Below are 14,638 nucleotides of genomic sequence, written 5' to 3'. Positions count from 1 at the left end.
CCGTGATAATAGCATCCTCGCCCTCTAATCTCTTTACCGGTAGGGCTGTATGCTTATTGAGACCGTGTCATATTCTCCAGCTCTAATGAGGCACACATGGATGAAACTTGAATTTGCCATGCTAGGTCTACAGCAATGGTTGACTCCCTCGATCTCTTATTTCTTCTACTGTATCCTAACAAGGGAAAAACTATGTATCATATGTTTGGTTCACGTGATATCAAAATATTTTTTAAGATATTATCATTAGCAAATAAATATATTGTATGGATGTCAATTCATCCTAAGTTTTTCGATTTTGTAAAATGAGTCTCAAAACTTTTTGATGATTTATCAATAATGTAGTCATTCCTACCCAATTTGGGCGAAAATAGATAGCATGGACGCTATCGTACGACTATCACCTATGTGGATAATTTAAAATTTTCCTAACTTTTTACTTTCTTTTGAATTTTTTATTTTCATTTTCCTTCTTTTCCTTTTTTTTCTACTAAGTCCAACGAGGGTTGCTAGTCGACCATCGCTAGCCCTTGCTGAACTTAGTAGAAAAAAAGTTAAAGCAAACGAAATTTGTGAATAAAGTTTCTAAAAAAATGGTGAAAATAGTCCATATTAGCAACGACAACGCCACTTAGGACAACCAACGTCCACTTCATTAATTTCTTGCCAAAATTAGCTCGAAGAATTGATTCAACCCTCTTACTTCCATTTCCCATTAGAAAACCCAATTAAGAAGGACTACATTGGCTAATCACAAAAAGATTTAGGGCTCATTTGCCAAAATCAAAAGACTTTAATATTAAATTGACATTCATACAATAGATATAAGACTTTTTTTTAGTAATTATCTATGTTGTCGTCGGTTACCACGAGTTCAATTAAGTGGTAATAGATAGGACTGAGCATAATGGACCGATCGAATCGATAACCGGCCGGTTTGGTCCGGTTCCTAGGAGCTCTAGTCGAGTTTTCGGTTCTAGGGGTGAACATGACCGACTAATGTTTTTTTTTTTTTTAATTTCCTAAATGTAAACTTACACTTAAACCTAAACTTAAGATGCTTATGACTAGGGGTGAGCATGGGCCGGGTCCAAACCTAGACCCTAAAACCGACCCTGTTATAACCGGTTCCCGAGTTTTTGAACCGAGAATCGATCATGTTTGTCTTGGAACCTGTTTTGGAACCGACCCTATTTTTCGGTCCGGTTTCGGGGTCTACCCGAGAACCTGTTTTCCTTTTTTTTTTCATCAAAATAATATGAGCATTGATGAAATGAGTAACAAAAATTATAATAAACCAAAAGCAACAATTCAAAAAATAATAATAAATAATAATATGATCCACCAAAAGCAACAAATCCCGATATAAAAAATAAAAGTTGCAATCCACCAAAAGCAACAAACCCCGATATAAAAAATAAAAGTTGCAATCCACCAAAAGCAACAATGATTCTTCGAACGCCTGAATTAACATAGTGCAAGTCTTTCTATCACGCTTCAATTTTCGTTGTACCCATTAAAAAAAAAAACTAAAATTGCAAGATCCAAAAAACATGCTAAAAGACACCACATTAAGCGCGCATGAACCATCACCAGAAAATCTCAACACCACAAGCATAAAACCAAAATCATAGTTTTTTGGACACTACATTATGGTTTCTTTTTTTTTTTTAAGTAACTAAAAACCGGTTCTAAAACCGGTCCGTGTGGGTCTTCACCTAGAACCGGGAACCGAACCGGTTTCAACCGGTTCCCAAAAATTGGAACCGAAACCCGGACCGGTTTGAGCAAGAACCGATTCCCGACCCTGTTTTTCGGATGGGCCGATCCGGGTTCCGGGTAAACCCGATCCGGTTGCACACCCCTACTTATGACACTTAAGATGACTTTCAGATTTAACAATAAACGCGATACAATAAACGAGATGTGATCCTATAAATATGTTGTTAACGAAAAAAATTTAATGATAAATCACAAAAAAAATGCGACCTATCTAATGATTGGACCGCTCGGAAATAGTGAGAGTTCTCGTCCATATGTGTACGTTGATTATATGAGTGCAGTCCAGTCTGAGAATGGTGGGAGTTCTTCTACGTTCCATTACATGACAAATTACCAAAAAAACCAATGGTCTTACCAACACTGTGAATCCCAAATCGAGATCGGATCAAATTGAATCGTTTGTGAATTGGACCGTTTTGAGACTACCCAATCCGATTCATTTGCCGATTTCAAAACGAGATCGGATCAAATCGGAAATCGATCACATAATCAATTCCGTCCGACTCGTTTTATTCTCGTCCCCACCCATCCCCCTCTCTCCTTATCCACCACCCAAAGATAAATATCTCGCGCCTCTCCGATCATTCTTCCACGAGCTCTCTCAACACCTCTCGTTTCCCCCTCCCAAAGCATTCGAACATTCCCAAAACACCCCCGCCATTCTCATGCCGTATCCACAAGACGAAGGGTGTTTACGTCATTCCGCGTCCCGAAACGACAACGGCCCTCCTCGCGTTTTATAGTCGGCCCGCGACCCTTTGAACTCTCCACCCACGGGCCTTGCTTTCGTTCTTTCTTCCACTCAATCTCTTCGCCTTCTTCTTTGTTCTCTCTGATCAGCTCCAATGGCTCTGCAACTTTCTCTCTCTAACCCCCCCTCGCTCCGTTCCAACAGCGCTAGCAACTCCGCGCTCTCGATCGCTTCCTCCTCTTCTTCCTCCTTGTCGCCGTCGCCGTCGAGGCCTTTGAAGAGCGTGAAGATCGCCGGTCGGGCTCCGAGGAGCGGACTCGGCGCGGTGAGGTGCGGCGTGGACACGGCTGTTCCGGCGATCGGGCAGGTGACGGAGGTCGACAAGGACAGCTTCTGGCCCATCGTTGGGTCCGCCGGCGCCAAGACCGTCGTCCTAGATATGTACACCCAGTGGTAACGTTCTCTCTCTCTCTCTCTCGCCGGTAGTTCATCTTATTCGAGGATTGGATCATGCTAGTCTCGATCTCGATTTCTCGTATTTTATATGAGGATCGTCATCCGTGGCGTAGGAGAAGCTGTGGAAATTGATCACTGTTTAGTTTAGGGAAGTGGCGAAATCCCGCGCTGATGATTGGGGAAAACTCAGGACGCACTGCTTATTGGGCACTCATGGGCGTAATGCGTAGCCAATTCTCCGTAACTGTCGAAATGTATGAACTTGTTAGAATGTATGAACTTAGCTTGATTCTAAATTTGGATGGAATTACCGTACAGAAGTAACCCTTGGAGGAGTTCAGACCGGGGAATAGTCTTTCTCCGGTCCCTTGCAGGACTCTGCACTTGTAGTATCTTCGCTTCTGTACATGATATTTTCACCTCATAGGGCTTGTCTTGTCACGTTCCCCCGAAGCACTCAAAAGGGTTATAAGGTATCAGGCCGTCGACGTAAGCAACATTCTAAGAGCACATTTGCCGTTGAGGCTCTGTGTTTCTCGAACTGCTAGTCACCTAAGCAGTAGTAGAACCCGCGCCATTACTCCGTAGCTTCTGGCCAATGGCCTCGGCATGTCATATGCCCTTGGGAGTTCTTGATTTCCCGCGATTCGTTGCTTGATTTACATTTACTTCGCTTGAAAATTTTTGGGGTTGGCTGAGTTTTGCTGGATATTTTGCGTCTTAGGCATTGCCTCAAAGATCACATTGGGGAGACCCCGGTTTTGTTTTGATCATTAGAATTGCGAAAATCTCTGTGTTCATTGAGCTTTCTCGCATTTGGCTGCAGGTGTGGGCCTTGCAAGGTGATGGCTCCAAAATTCCGAGAACTATCTGAGAAGTACTCTGATGTAATCTTTCTAAAGCTGGACTGCAACCAAGAAAACAAGGTAACAACCGCTTCTACTTGCAGGATGGTTTCGGATTGGTTCAGTTTCAAATTTGTCTCTCCTCCTTCTCATGTTTGCCGGAACATTGTTGGCAGCCTCTTGCGAAGGAGCTCGGTATAAGAGTAGTTCCTACTTTCAAGATCCTCAAGGACAACAAGATCGTAAAGGAAGTCACTGGGGCTAAGTTCGATGACCTAGTGATGGCGATCGAGACAGTCAGAACGAGCTGAATCCACTCTATAGAAGAACTTTCAATTACCACGACGAACTTCACAACTCGAATAATTGTTGTATAATTGTTGTACTCGCCTGTATCTACTTGTATCTATGTCGACAATCAGAGCTGAAGCTGAAATGAACTGAAGTGCGGCCTTTCCGAGCGATGTTGCGCACGACATTCTGTATTCGCAGGGCTGCCTATCTTTCGGTTGCGGCAACGCACGGCATCCTTGTTTACCCTGTGCATGCAGCACTCGATTGTTACAAGAATTCAATTAGCTTAGAGAACTTCACTGCCACTGATGTCTTCTGGCTCTTGCAAACAACGGCCAGATCTTCTTTTAAAGGGTGGACCGGGGGAACTACCTTTTCTTTCTTGACACCACGTTCCAATACAAGAACTTTACTATTTGACCGAGCTCTGTAGATAAGGACGTATGCAGCGTGGCGTATGATGTTGAAAGATAAAGTCAGAAAAAGCTACAGAAAAGTACTCCTTAGCGTTATCCGAGCGCAAAAGTTTAATATGTACACCAAACTGAATATAAATTTCAGATATAAATGCTCGAAATGTAGAAAGCAATTATGAATGACTTTCTACTAAAATATAATCAAATAACTCTGGAATAGCTATCAACAAAAGTAACAAAATATCTAAAATCTAAATTGGAAGTCGCATGACATGGACCTCAAACATCTAAATGAACTAACAAAAAGGGAAATGATGCTCATTTAATGACTCGAGATGGTCGATGTAATTTGCCAAGTTGACATAACTCGCAGTTTAAACTAGAAAGAGACTTATAATCGGAATCCAATTTCTGAAGACTGCGTGGAGAAGGATGAACAAGACGACAATAGATTTGATGTAGGGAGGTAACACCAGAGTATGCGAAGGAAGTTGCGTCTTCAAGCACAAACAGTCCCCCTTTCTTACGTCCTCTACCAATTGCTCTATATGTAGCCACATCCTAGAAGATACAAGAATCATGATAGAATATTACTAAACATAGAAACGTTTTAGTTCAAGGAAAATTGTGGAAGATAAAACATTAAGGATAATGGTAATAAAGGAGTTGGATGAACTCCGCCAACCATACCATTGACTAATGTGATGGAGATAGAGTAAGAGAGGAAAATATAACTAAAAGACATGACATGTGAGCAGAAGCCTCCGAAACAACGATCCAAGGACTAGAGTCCAAGGTTGTGAAATTTGAGACTTATTGTACCAAGCAAATTCCTCTTCAGACATAACTACTACATTGCCCTCATCAGACTGTGGGAAAGAATCGGTACTAGATGCAATATTTACAAATTGTTGTTGCTGCCCTGGTCTTAATGTAACTTGTAGGAAAATCTCTGAATATGGTTTGGTCTCCCACGGTAATGACAAGTTTGTGTTGCCCCAGAACTATCGGTAGACAAGCGAGATTGTCCATAAATATGCTATTGACCTTGGCTTATCCTTGTTCTCGTGCCTCAGCCTCCCCCTTAGCCACTGGGGCCATTATGTCCTCCATGGTTTCCTCTATCACTCCTACTCTCACTATCGGTTCGAGACTATGACACAAGGGATGAATTACCCTGAGAAGACTCGTGAGATACCTGAAGAACCCAAGCAAAAGTGTCTATGAGTAATGCAACAATCTCTCCTCTAAGAATTTGAGACCTAGCAATTTCATATTCAGGACTAAGACTTCCTATGAATCCCATCAAAGCCAATTGTTATCTCTAAAGTTGCATTTGCTGAACATTGGCTAAAATTGGAAGAATAATATTCAATTCCTCGTACATTCCCTTAAAATCAGTAAAGTACTATGTAATAAAACGCTCCTTCCTCTCAAATTTAAAAATTTCCCGCGATAGCTCATAAATCCGTGGCAAGTTATTTTGACTTGAATATAATTCATCCAAATATTCACACGGTTCTTTGACTGCATCAATATGAGTTACTAGACCAAGCATATTACTCTCCATAGGATTTAGCATTTGATTAAAAATATGTACATCAATAACATCCCAAGTTTCATCATCTTTAGGATTGGGCTCAGTTAAATGTCTATGCCAATTCTTGCCTGTTAAAGTAAGCTTCACAATTTTCTTCCATTGCTGCAAGTTACCACCACCCTCAAGCTTCTTATCAATAATTCGATTAGATGAGGAGAAAATCACTTCAGTCATCATGGCATTGTTCTTCCAAGAACCATCATCAGCTTTACTCATATCATAATCACCCAATCTACAATATTATTCTTCATATAACCAAACCTTAACAGTTCAATAATCCAACACAATTTAATTTCATGTAGTAATTGAAATAAACATAATATCATATCAATCCACAAAAGCCCCAAAAGTTCGCCTAATCAGCTTCATTTCAACTTAAAAAAAGTCGAGAAACGCCACAAACACATCCATATTTCCAATTAAGAGCTACCCACGTAACAATAGGCCCTAATCGACGAGTTAGCACCTCAAGACTCTTGCTTTGAAGCTCAAGAACCCTGAATCCATCAAAAATCAAACATGTGGGGATCAGAACATGAGGTGGGGGCTGGAAGACATTGGACGACGCCTTGGCGACACTGGATGATGCGGATCTGGGCTCGCCGGCCTAGGCGACGCCCTTGCAACGCTGGACGATGTCGGAAGACCTCGGAACTAGGCTCGCCAGCCTAAACGATACCCCCTATAACGTGGGACAACATCGAATCTAGGCGATGCTAGATCTAAGCTCACGGTGTCTGGGCTACATTGGACAAGGAGACTCCGACGAGATTCGTCAACTTCGGCGGTGGCTGGAAGGGTTTGGTGGTCGACGGCGGTAAGTGCTCATTCTAGGTTTATGGTTTCAACTAGTATCTGATACTATATGAGAGGAAAAGTTAATCTCATATTATTGAGAAAATAAGGATCTATACATTGGTAATCAGCAACGAAATAAGCCCCAAGAGTCCTCAAGACCAATTTACCCTTTATACTTCTAACAAAACCTACGCACAACACAATGAAATTAGCTTTCCCAGATCTCCAAGCACTCCTCTCTTCCTCCTTCACAATGCAACCACCACTGCTTCAATTCCATTGAAACACCGTCACTGCATTAGCATAATCTCCCCCTCTGCCATGGAAAACAGCCTCAAAGACCTCTCATCCAGTGCCACGCCCTAGCCCCCCTCCTCGGCTGACAAGGACGAGCCCCCCTCAAGCGGGAGCCGGAGGCCGAGGCCTCCACAATCACGTCGGAGAACCTGGCCGAGCTTGAGAAACGGTTCATCGCGTACGTCCGCCATGACGCTCACGTCGGCATGGGCCGCAGCGAGCCCTCGCTGAGGGAGAAGCTGTTCCTCAATGTTGTGATGGCCACCCTTGTGCCCGTGCATGTGGTTGCCGTGCTGGCAATATCGGTGGTGTATTACGTGATCTGCAATACTTCGCGGTGAAGACTTGGCCATGGCGTGGCCTGAGCATCGAGTGATGAGGCAGCACAGAAATCTTGGACGGAGATTCAAGACTCGACGCTGCATAGGCAGTTGTGGCTGGGCACAAACTATACAGTCGAGGAGGTTACGAGGAGGTGCGATGGCCTCCGACAAAGCGGGTGGCTGGCCGCAACGACGAAGAAGATTAATAGGGAATAAAAGAAAGAAATTTTTTTTTGGAAGAAAATGCCTTTAATCAGTCTAAAAATTTGTCCGGTCGGCGAGGTTAAACCCTAATTTGAAACTGATATGATCACTTCAAGACCTTATTTAAAATAAAGTCTACTTTGAATCATTTTTTTTATATAAAAAAATGAGAACAGTTTAGATTTTTTTCAAAATTTTTCTTGAAGATAATAGCTTGAGTGGAGTTAATCGAACCACTCAATTCATATGCATTGGTATCTTGCAAAAAAGTCGAATGTCTCTCCTCCTCCTCCTCTTCTTCTTCTTCCTTTTTTTTAAATCCATTTTTGCTTACCATAGTCATTCTCATTAGTCATACCCAACTTGGAGGCAGAAAATAAATCGCAGAAGAGGTTGTAAGTAGAGGTGAATGAAAACCATTCTATTTTAGCAATAGATTTCTGGCTAGAAATAATTTTTTCTATTTCCGTTTTCGAATAAGTTTTTGAGAAAAAAATACGTTTGATAACGACATAAAATTTCTGATTACGAAATAGAAGTTGGGCCGGCGGGTGGGCGGTGACGGTGACGATGGTGGTCGGTGAAGGCGGTGGAGGTCGCCGGCGGTGGTGGCCAACGGTGGACCACCGGCGATGGTCGATGGTGGTGGAGGTCCCCGGTGGTGGGCGATGGTGGTAGAGGTCCCTAGCGGCGGCCGTGGCGGCTAGCGGTCGGTGGCGGCTAATGGTGGCCAGAGGTGATTGACGGTGGCGGTGGTGGTGGAGGTGGCCGCTAGCGGTGGGTGGTGGGGGTGGCCGATGGTGGTCATAAGAGGTCGCCGGTGGTTCTTGGCGGTTGCTGGCGGTGGTTGCCAGCGGGTAACGGCGATTGGCGATGGGTGGTTGCGACGGCCGGCGATGAGCGGGGGCCAAATTTTTATTTTTATTTTTTTGAGAAGTAGAAATTTTTTATTTTTTATTTCTCTTTTAAATTTATTTTTGAAATAGAAATTTGTTTCAGAAATAGAAAAATAGAATTACATTATCAAATAATTTTTTATTTCAAACTTATTTCAGAAATTAATTTGGAACAGAAATAGTGAAATTGAATGGATATCGTGCACGTCCTTAGTATGGTCGGTCTCGCTTTCGCACGTGACAAGCGATCGAGCAGGCACGATCAAAACGACACGCGCCCCCCGCACGCCCCACGCTTCGGTTTCATCGACGCTCTCCGTCGCTTCTCTCCACCCCCTCTCGCTTCCAACTCTACAGACGGACTCCCCGAATCTCTCTCTCTCTCTTTCTCTCTCTCTCTCCATACAAACCGAGGTAACTGAGCCGAACCCACCATTCCATTCTGCACCCTCCTCGTGATTTGCGTCGAAAGGAGCTGCCTTTTGTGCCAGAGAGCCACCAATGGCGTCGTCTCTCTCCACCACCTCTTCGACCCTCGCTAAAGCCTCCACCTCCCGCCTGCCTCGCTCTTCCTCTCCTCCCAGCTCCCCCAACGCTCCACGCGCTCTCTCCTTCCGCCTCTCCCCTAAGCCCAGGCTCCGATTCCTCGCCCGGGTATGTCCAATTCTTGGTTAACTTGTCGTCGCTACTTTCCCTTGTTCTTGGCTATTGGGTCATTTCTGAGGAGTCGGAGGGGAGTTCTTGGTTGTGCGTCTTGTGAGTCGCTGGCCACGGAAGCAATTTGCATGAATTATAAGCTGGTGATCCTTTTTGTTCGTTTGTGATTCCTTGCTTTGTTGCCTGCGAATTGGTAGTCGGAACGTTTATCCTCAAGTCACTGGCCTGATTTCCTTGATTTCTTGCTTGTCGGGTATTGATCACAATCACAATGCAATGCGGAAGAAAATGATGGGAAGGGTGGTAGGCTTTTATGAGAGGGAAAACTGTGCTCCTGGTTAGTTGTCTGAAGCTAATTCTAGTTAATGAAGGACCTTTGTTTCCTCTTATGGAGTTGCAGAAGTCCAAAGCAACGTGTTCTATTTTTCCCTCACGGCTTACCAAGAACGTTTTATGAAACTCTTGGACCCCCGAACTCTGGAGTGATGGGCACATGCTTCTCAGTACTGATTCAATATCCTCATACAGCCAAGCTTCGTAACTGCTGAATGTGCAGTTTTGTCTGATACAATGAAACGATAACTCATTGGGGACACTCTTTTCTCTCCTGGAATTGTTGTGCTATAAAGCAATGTCGATTGTCCAACCCTTGTTTTCTAGCTCTCAGAGGAAGCTTTTACTTAGTAAATATAATAGTTGATTATTCCAAGTTCATGTGTCGCAACAAATTTTTGTTGGATTGACTTTTGATAGATTCTATGCTGAACCTCTTATGCTGCATGAGATTTTGGTGCTGTGGTGAATAAATTATGGGGTTATGATACTATTGGAAAGCTGGCAACTGTTCTACTCATTCAGTTCCAAAGAATTGTTAAAGAAATTCTTATTTGAGAAGTGAGCTGCAAAATGAATTCTTGATCAAGCACCTTTTACTGCATATGTGGTGACTCACATTTCCTCACAAATCATGGTGGTTGTGGTTTTAATTGTTCCCATCAGTTCTAATACTTATGAATTTGTACTTCCGGAATAATATAATGACGTCTGGATGGGCTATATTTTCCTCCATTGTGGTATTCTTCCAACCGCCCTAATCATTGGCGGGTTACAAGTTAAAGGTATCACCCACATGCAATATTAACTAGACATAGATGTGGGTAATATCCATAATTGTAGTCCACAGACTAGAAGGGTAGCTGGAGGCAATGGAATGGATAGTGAAAATGATCTCGTTCTCAAATTGCGACCAAAAATGGTACTTCTAGAATTCATTGCAAATTGATCCCCTCAATTGTTAGGGAAGTTGCAATGTGTCTCCCATCCTTTGATTTAGCAATTAACTCCTACCCTCCTTAGTTTGACCATTCTAGGACTCCAAACCAATTGTGTGAAGTCAGTAGTAAACCAATGACATGCACTAGTTTGCAGTTGGCAACTAAATCCTCGAAAATCTCATTACGAGCTACTAGATCTGAGAGAATAGATGCGGTAATGATAGTTATGGGTGGTTGTTGTATATGTTAAAATGGGAGAACGGCTGTGGCTGTCTTGGCCAAACTATTTTCAGGGTCTATTTGCAATAGAGTGAAAAAAATAGGGCACCACCACCTGCAAAAGTTAAGCGGTGAGGGGCGTATTGGAGTCAACTCAAGCATTTTTAGTCAATCCAATTATTGCTGGATGTATCTTTGCTTCTGCAGCAGGAGCTCCATTTCATGTTATTGTCTTTTAGGTGAAAGGGGACGGTATGAATTGTCTCTCCTAGGTCTTGTCAAGACGAATACCGAAAAGAAGCTTGAGTTTAACTTTGCATTTGCACATGGCTAAATTTCTTGTCCATTTCTTCCCGAGTTTTAAGGATAGAATCTTTGGCTGACTGCTACCTAAAAGTCACCATTTTTTCGGTCAGCAAATGAGATTGGCATTGTATGACATTTTTTTTTTGGGTACTGCAATGTCAATTAAGAGACGGTCGAATAACCAAAATGAAAATACTGATGATATACTCCGGCTAGTGTCTAGGGATTCAATGTGAGATTCTCTCTCTCTCTCTCTCTCTCTCTCTCTCTTATTTGTATATCATTCCTTCTCTCTTTCCATGTGCCAATTCACACTGAAGAACACATAATTGTGGGGTATGGTGGTCTAATGTTGATGTTTTTATAGCAGGGGTTGCATCATACCTCCAGGAGCTCAGTAGTGGTGAAGGCCCAATCAAAAGAGGTAAGGTAGTTCCAATGGTTCTTTTTGGAGGAACTATTTTCAAATTTGCGCTCCTTCATGGACATGCTTCTGGGGTCATCTATTGCCTTAAAGGTTGCCGTTGATGGATCCTCAAATGCTGCTGCTATGCCTCCATCAAAACCTGCAGTACCAGCCTCAGAAAAAAGGGACGCTCAGCCACCTATTGATCCCTCTTCTGCAAGTTTGGCTACCGAGGAGTCAATCTCAGAATTTATCTCTCAAGTTTCAAATCTAGTCAAGTACGTGAAATTTTTTTGTTTATAGTTGTGCACATCGTCTTTTCAAGGGCTCGCTTGTCATTAATTGTGAATTGCATCTGTTCCGTACATATCTGCAGGCTTGTTGATTCTAGAGATATTGTAGAGCTGCAGCTAAAGCAGCTTGACTGCGAGCTAATTATTCGCAAGAAAGAGGCCTTGCCTCAACCGCCAGCTCCTGCTCCGCCTATGATGAATTATGCGCCCTCTCCTGTTATAGGCCCACCTGCTGCAGTTGCACCTGCCTCTGCAGCTGCACCTGCAGCTCCTAGGCCACCACCTCCATCGGCTAGCAAGCCAGCTGAATCATCGCTTCCACCTCTTAAATGTCCCATGGCAGGAACATTCTATCGAAGTCCAGGACCGGGTGAACCTCCATTTGTAAAGGTTTGTTATCTCTTACTGTGGCTCTACTGAGATTGAAACGGCTGACGCGAAGTGAATTTAAGACCCTTCCCATTTATGCGGATTCTTTTTGTACTGGGTCAATTGATTTGACTTTTCTTTCAGAAAGGAGACAAAGTACAGAAAGGACAGGTCATATGCATTATCGAGGCCATGAAATTGATGAATGAAATTGAAGTAAGTGTTCGTTTTGTTTGCAATGTGCAATCATTCTTCACGTCACTATAGTCTTTTGTCTTGATCCGCCCCACAAGATGCATCAGCTCTATGGGCTTGTGGTCATCCTACAAATTGCTATTTGTAGAGAGAATTACCTGCTAACTTTGCAATAAATCATTGTTCTTATATATCTTGAAGGCTGATCAATCGGGAACTATAGTTGATGTTCTTGCGGAAGATGGCGAAGCAGTCAGCGTTGACATGGTGAGTTTGATATGCTGATTGACGGATGTTCAACTACTAGTTATCACGTTATTCTTGTACATACTAACCTGACGATTCTTGGTGTCTTTGCAGCCACTTTTTATCATCCAACCGTAACCCTTGATCTTGAGGAGGCAAAAGCACAACTCTTAGAAGAAGAGTAATTTTCTTGGTACTGTGGTGACATGCGGCATTGATTGATTTGAGTTGGTATATTTTGAAAGTTGAGTTGATAGGTAGAGAAGTAAGGATGGTTTGCATGTTATTCGTTTCGATACTGCGTTGTTGCTGGGATGACATACACGAATAAACTTTTGGCTTTTCGCTTCAATCCTATTATGTTCAAGTAGTGGATTGGTATGTGGACAATAATGGCTGATTCCTTAATCTACCAACTTAGTGAATGCAGTTGTCTATGTGCTTGGATTAGACATGTTATGTTGCTCGGGTTGTCGAGACTCGTCCGTAGGGGGAAACCAGCATATCCACAACTGGTTACTGGGTTTATGTTATGGTTAGTAGAAGTTATCGGGCGTTCTTTACGGATAGCGAGGCCGCCCGTGTTTGGCTTTGCTGCCGACCTCGCTAAAGAAGCGACGTGTGCTTATCCGGTGATATGAGGCCGAGTTTAACCCCGCTTCTCGGTTTCACGCCGAGAGCTAGTTGACAATGGGAATGACTATAGGTGGAATATGGTCGAGACTTGTCCCGGCCTTGTCCCGCCTCTCCCTCATTTGCCTACCATATATACACCTATTTATTGTTCAGTTACAACCATGTGATTACCTAAAGGCTGCGTTTGGTCATCGAGATTTACAGTCGGGATAGGATTGGATAAGAAATTTAAGGATTTGGCCATATCCTATCCACTGTTTGGTGAATCATGGATTTAAAGTCATATATCATCATATCTTATCATATCCCGCATTTGGTAGAAACCGTATATTAATATAAAGGACATATATGCCCCTACGAGATGCTCATGAAATATTTCGATCTTATTACTATAAAAATAACGTTCTCATACACAAATAAACTTGAAAATATGCACATTTTATTAGATTTTCATACCTCTTTGCAAAAAAATAAATAAAATGAAAATAGAAACAAATGAGACAAGAAAGTTGTCATCATCATTTTCATATTTGCCCCACGAACTTGAAGCCTTTTCCATACACAAATAAGCATAGTTTGCAATCTATGAAAAATAGAGCGCCCACCCGGAGGAAACCTTGTCATGTGTAACAGCACAAGATCCTTAAGAATAATGAACAAGTTTTTCTTGGCGTTATTTTTGCGAGCCGACCCTCTCCAATCTATATTGACTTTCATCGCCGATTCGATTAAGGGGATGCGATCAACAAAAAAAACAGAAGGCGATTTAGAGAGAAAAACAAAAGAATCGGAGAGCGAGTGAGAGAAAAAAGGAAGGAGAGAGAGCTCGGGGACGCTATTAATGCCCTACAACTTGAGAGCATCCAACCTCTGATCGGGCATTCGAGGACGAATCGAGCTTCAAAGTTTAGCTCACAAGCTTTTTGAAGTCCCGTAAAGCTTCCCAAACCCACTCCGTCATGCCTACGACCTCCCGAAAGGGGAGCTCAATTTCAGCCCTCTCGAGCTAGTTTTAATGGCATCTCATGATTTAGACTAGGTTTCTTCAAGATTTTTGATTCATTATGCTCCTAGTGCTCCCCCGATCATGAATCCCTATTTATTTTGCATTTTGGTTGCATGAAAATCACCGAGTCGACCCCAAGCCCAAAAACCTATCTTGAACTCGTGAGTATGTTATTCACAAAATTGAACCTTGGAGATAATCGGGTAAGTCCCCTCTCACTCCTTGGATGCTGTTTGACGTGTTAGTGTAGAGATTTAACGTAGAAATTGTCGCGACCCTCCCGGAAATTTCCTTCCCGGGGGTGGAATAGGGCTAACGAGCCGATCCCTCCTTTTTATAGACATATATATGGGGGGATCGCGAGTCTCTCCCAAGACCCATTACTCGAATCGCGATGTCGGGTAAAATTTTTCAAATATCGAAATTGAC

The 14,638-nt window shown here is 42.8% G+C and overlaps 2 protein-coding genes across 3 annotated transcripts; both read left to right on the top strand.

Annotated features, from left to right (window-relative positions):
• Positions 1-154: 154 nt before the first annotated feature.
• LOC115748422 (thioredoxin F1, chloroplastic-like) lies at positions 155-4,244 on the top strand. Of its 2 annotated transcripts, XM_048281342.1 has the most exons (4): positions 155-176; positions 2,578-2,926; positions 3,756-3,855; positions 3,951-4,244. In XM_048281342.1, exons 2-4 carry the CDS (start codon positions 2,628-2,630, stop codon positions 4,083-4,085), a joined length of 534 nt encoding a protein of 177 aa, XP_048137299.1. In that variant the 5' UTR covers positions 155-176; positions 2,578-2,627; the 3' UTR covers positions 4,086-4,244. The 2 variants fall into 2 exon arrangements, with proteins under 2 accessions (XP_048137299.1, XP_030540759.1); XM_030684899.2 differs by lacking the exon at positions 155-176 and having other exon boundaries at positions 2,541-2,926.
• Positions 4,245-8,876: 4,632 nt separating this feature from the next.
• Positions 8,877-12,999, top strand: LOC115748419 (biotin carboxyl carrier protein of acetyl-CoA carboxylase 1, chloroplastic). The gene is made up of 7 exons (XM_030684897.2): positions 8,877-9,256; positions 11,429-11,482; positions 11,576-11,742; positions 11,841-12,147; positions 12,271-12,342; positions 12,523-12,588; positions 12,682-12,999. Exons 1-7 carry the CDS (start codon positions 9,104-9,106, stop codon positions 12,703-12,705), a joined length of 843 nt encoding a protein of 280 aa, XP_030540757.1. The 5' UTR covers positions 8,877-9,103; the 3' UTR covers positions 12,706-12,999.
• Positions 13,000-14,638: the final 1,639 nt, after the last annotated feature.

The sequence above is a fragment of the Rhodamnia argentea genome, chromosome 6 (genome assembly GCF_020921035.1).
Source record: "Rhodamnia argentea isolate NSW1041297 chromosome 6, ASM2092103v1, whole genome shotgun sequence".
In the NCBI taxonomy this organism is placed as follows: domain Eukaryota; kingdom Viridiplantae; phylum Streptophyta; class Magnoliopsida; order Myrtales; family Myrtaceae; genus Rhodamnia; species Rhodamnia argentea.
The sequence above is the reverse complement of the archived record's forward strand: the minus strand, read 5'-3'. Positions and strand labels throughout refer to the sequence as shown.

Excerpts from the sequence above, each read along its gene's own strand:
- LOC115748422 (XM_048281342.1), top strand. The coding sequence starts at position 2,628 with ATGGCTCTGCAACTTTCTCTCTCTAACCCCCCCTCGCTCCGTTCCAAC. Across the intron at positions 2,927-3,755 it reads CTAGATATGTACACCCAGTG|GTGTGGGCCTTGCAAGGTGA; the intron begins GTAACGTTCTCT and ends ATTTGGCTGCAG. Across the intron at positions 3,856-3,950 it reads ACTGCAACCAAGAAAACAAG|CCTCTTGCGAAGGAGCTCGG; the intron begins GTAACAACCGCT and ends CATTGTTGGCAG.
- LOC115748419 (XM_030684897.2), top strand. The coding sequence starts at position 9,104 with ATGGCGTCGTCTCTCTCCACCACCTCTTCGACCCTCGCTAAAGCCTCC. Across the intron at positions 9,257-11,428 it reads GGCTCCGATTCCTCGCCCGG|GGGTTGCATCATACCTCCAG; the intron begins GTATGTCCAATT and ends TTTTTATAGCAG. Across the intron at positions 12,589-12,681 it reads AAGCAGTCAGCGTTGACATG|CCACTTTTTATCATCCAACC; the intron begins GTGAGTTTGATA and ends GTGTCTTTGCAG.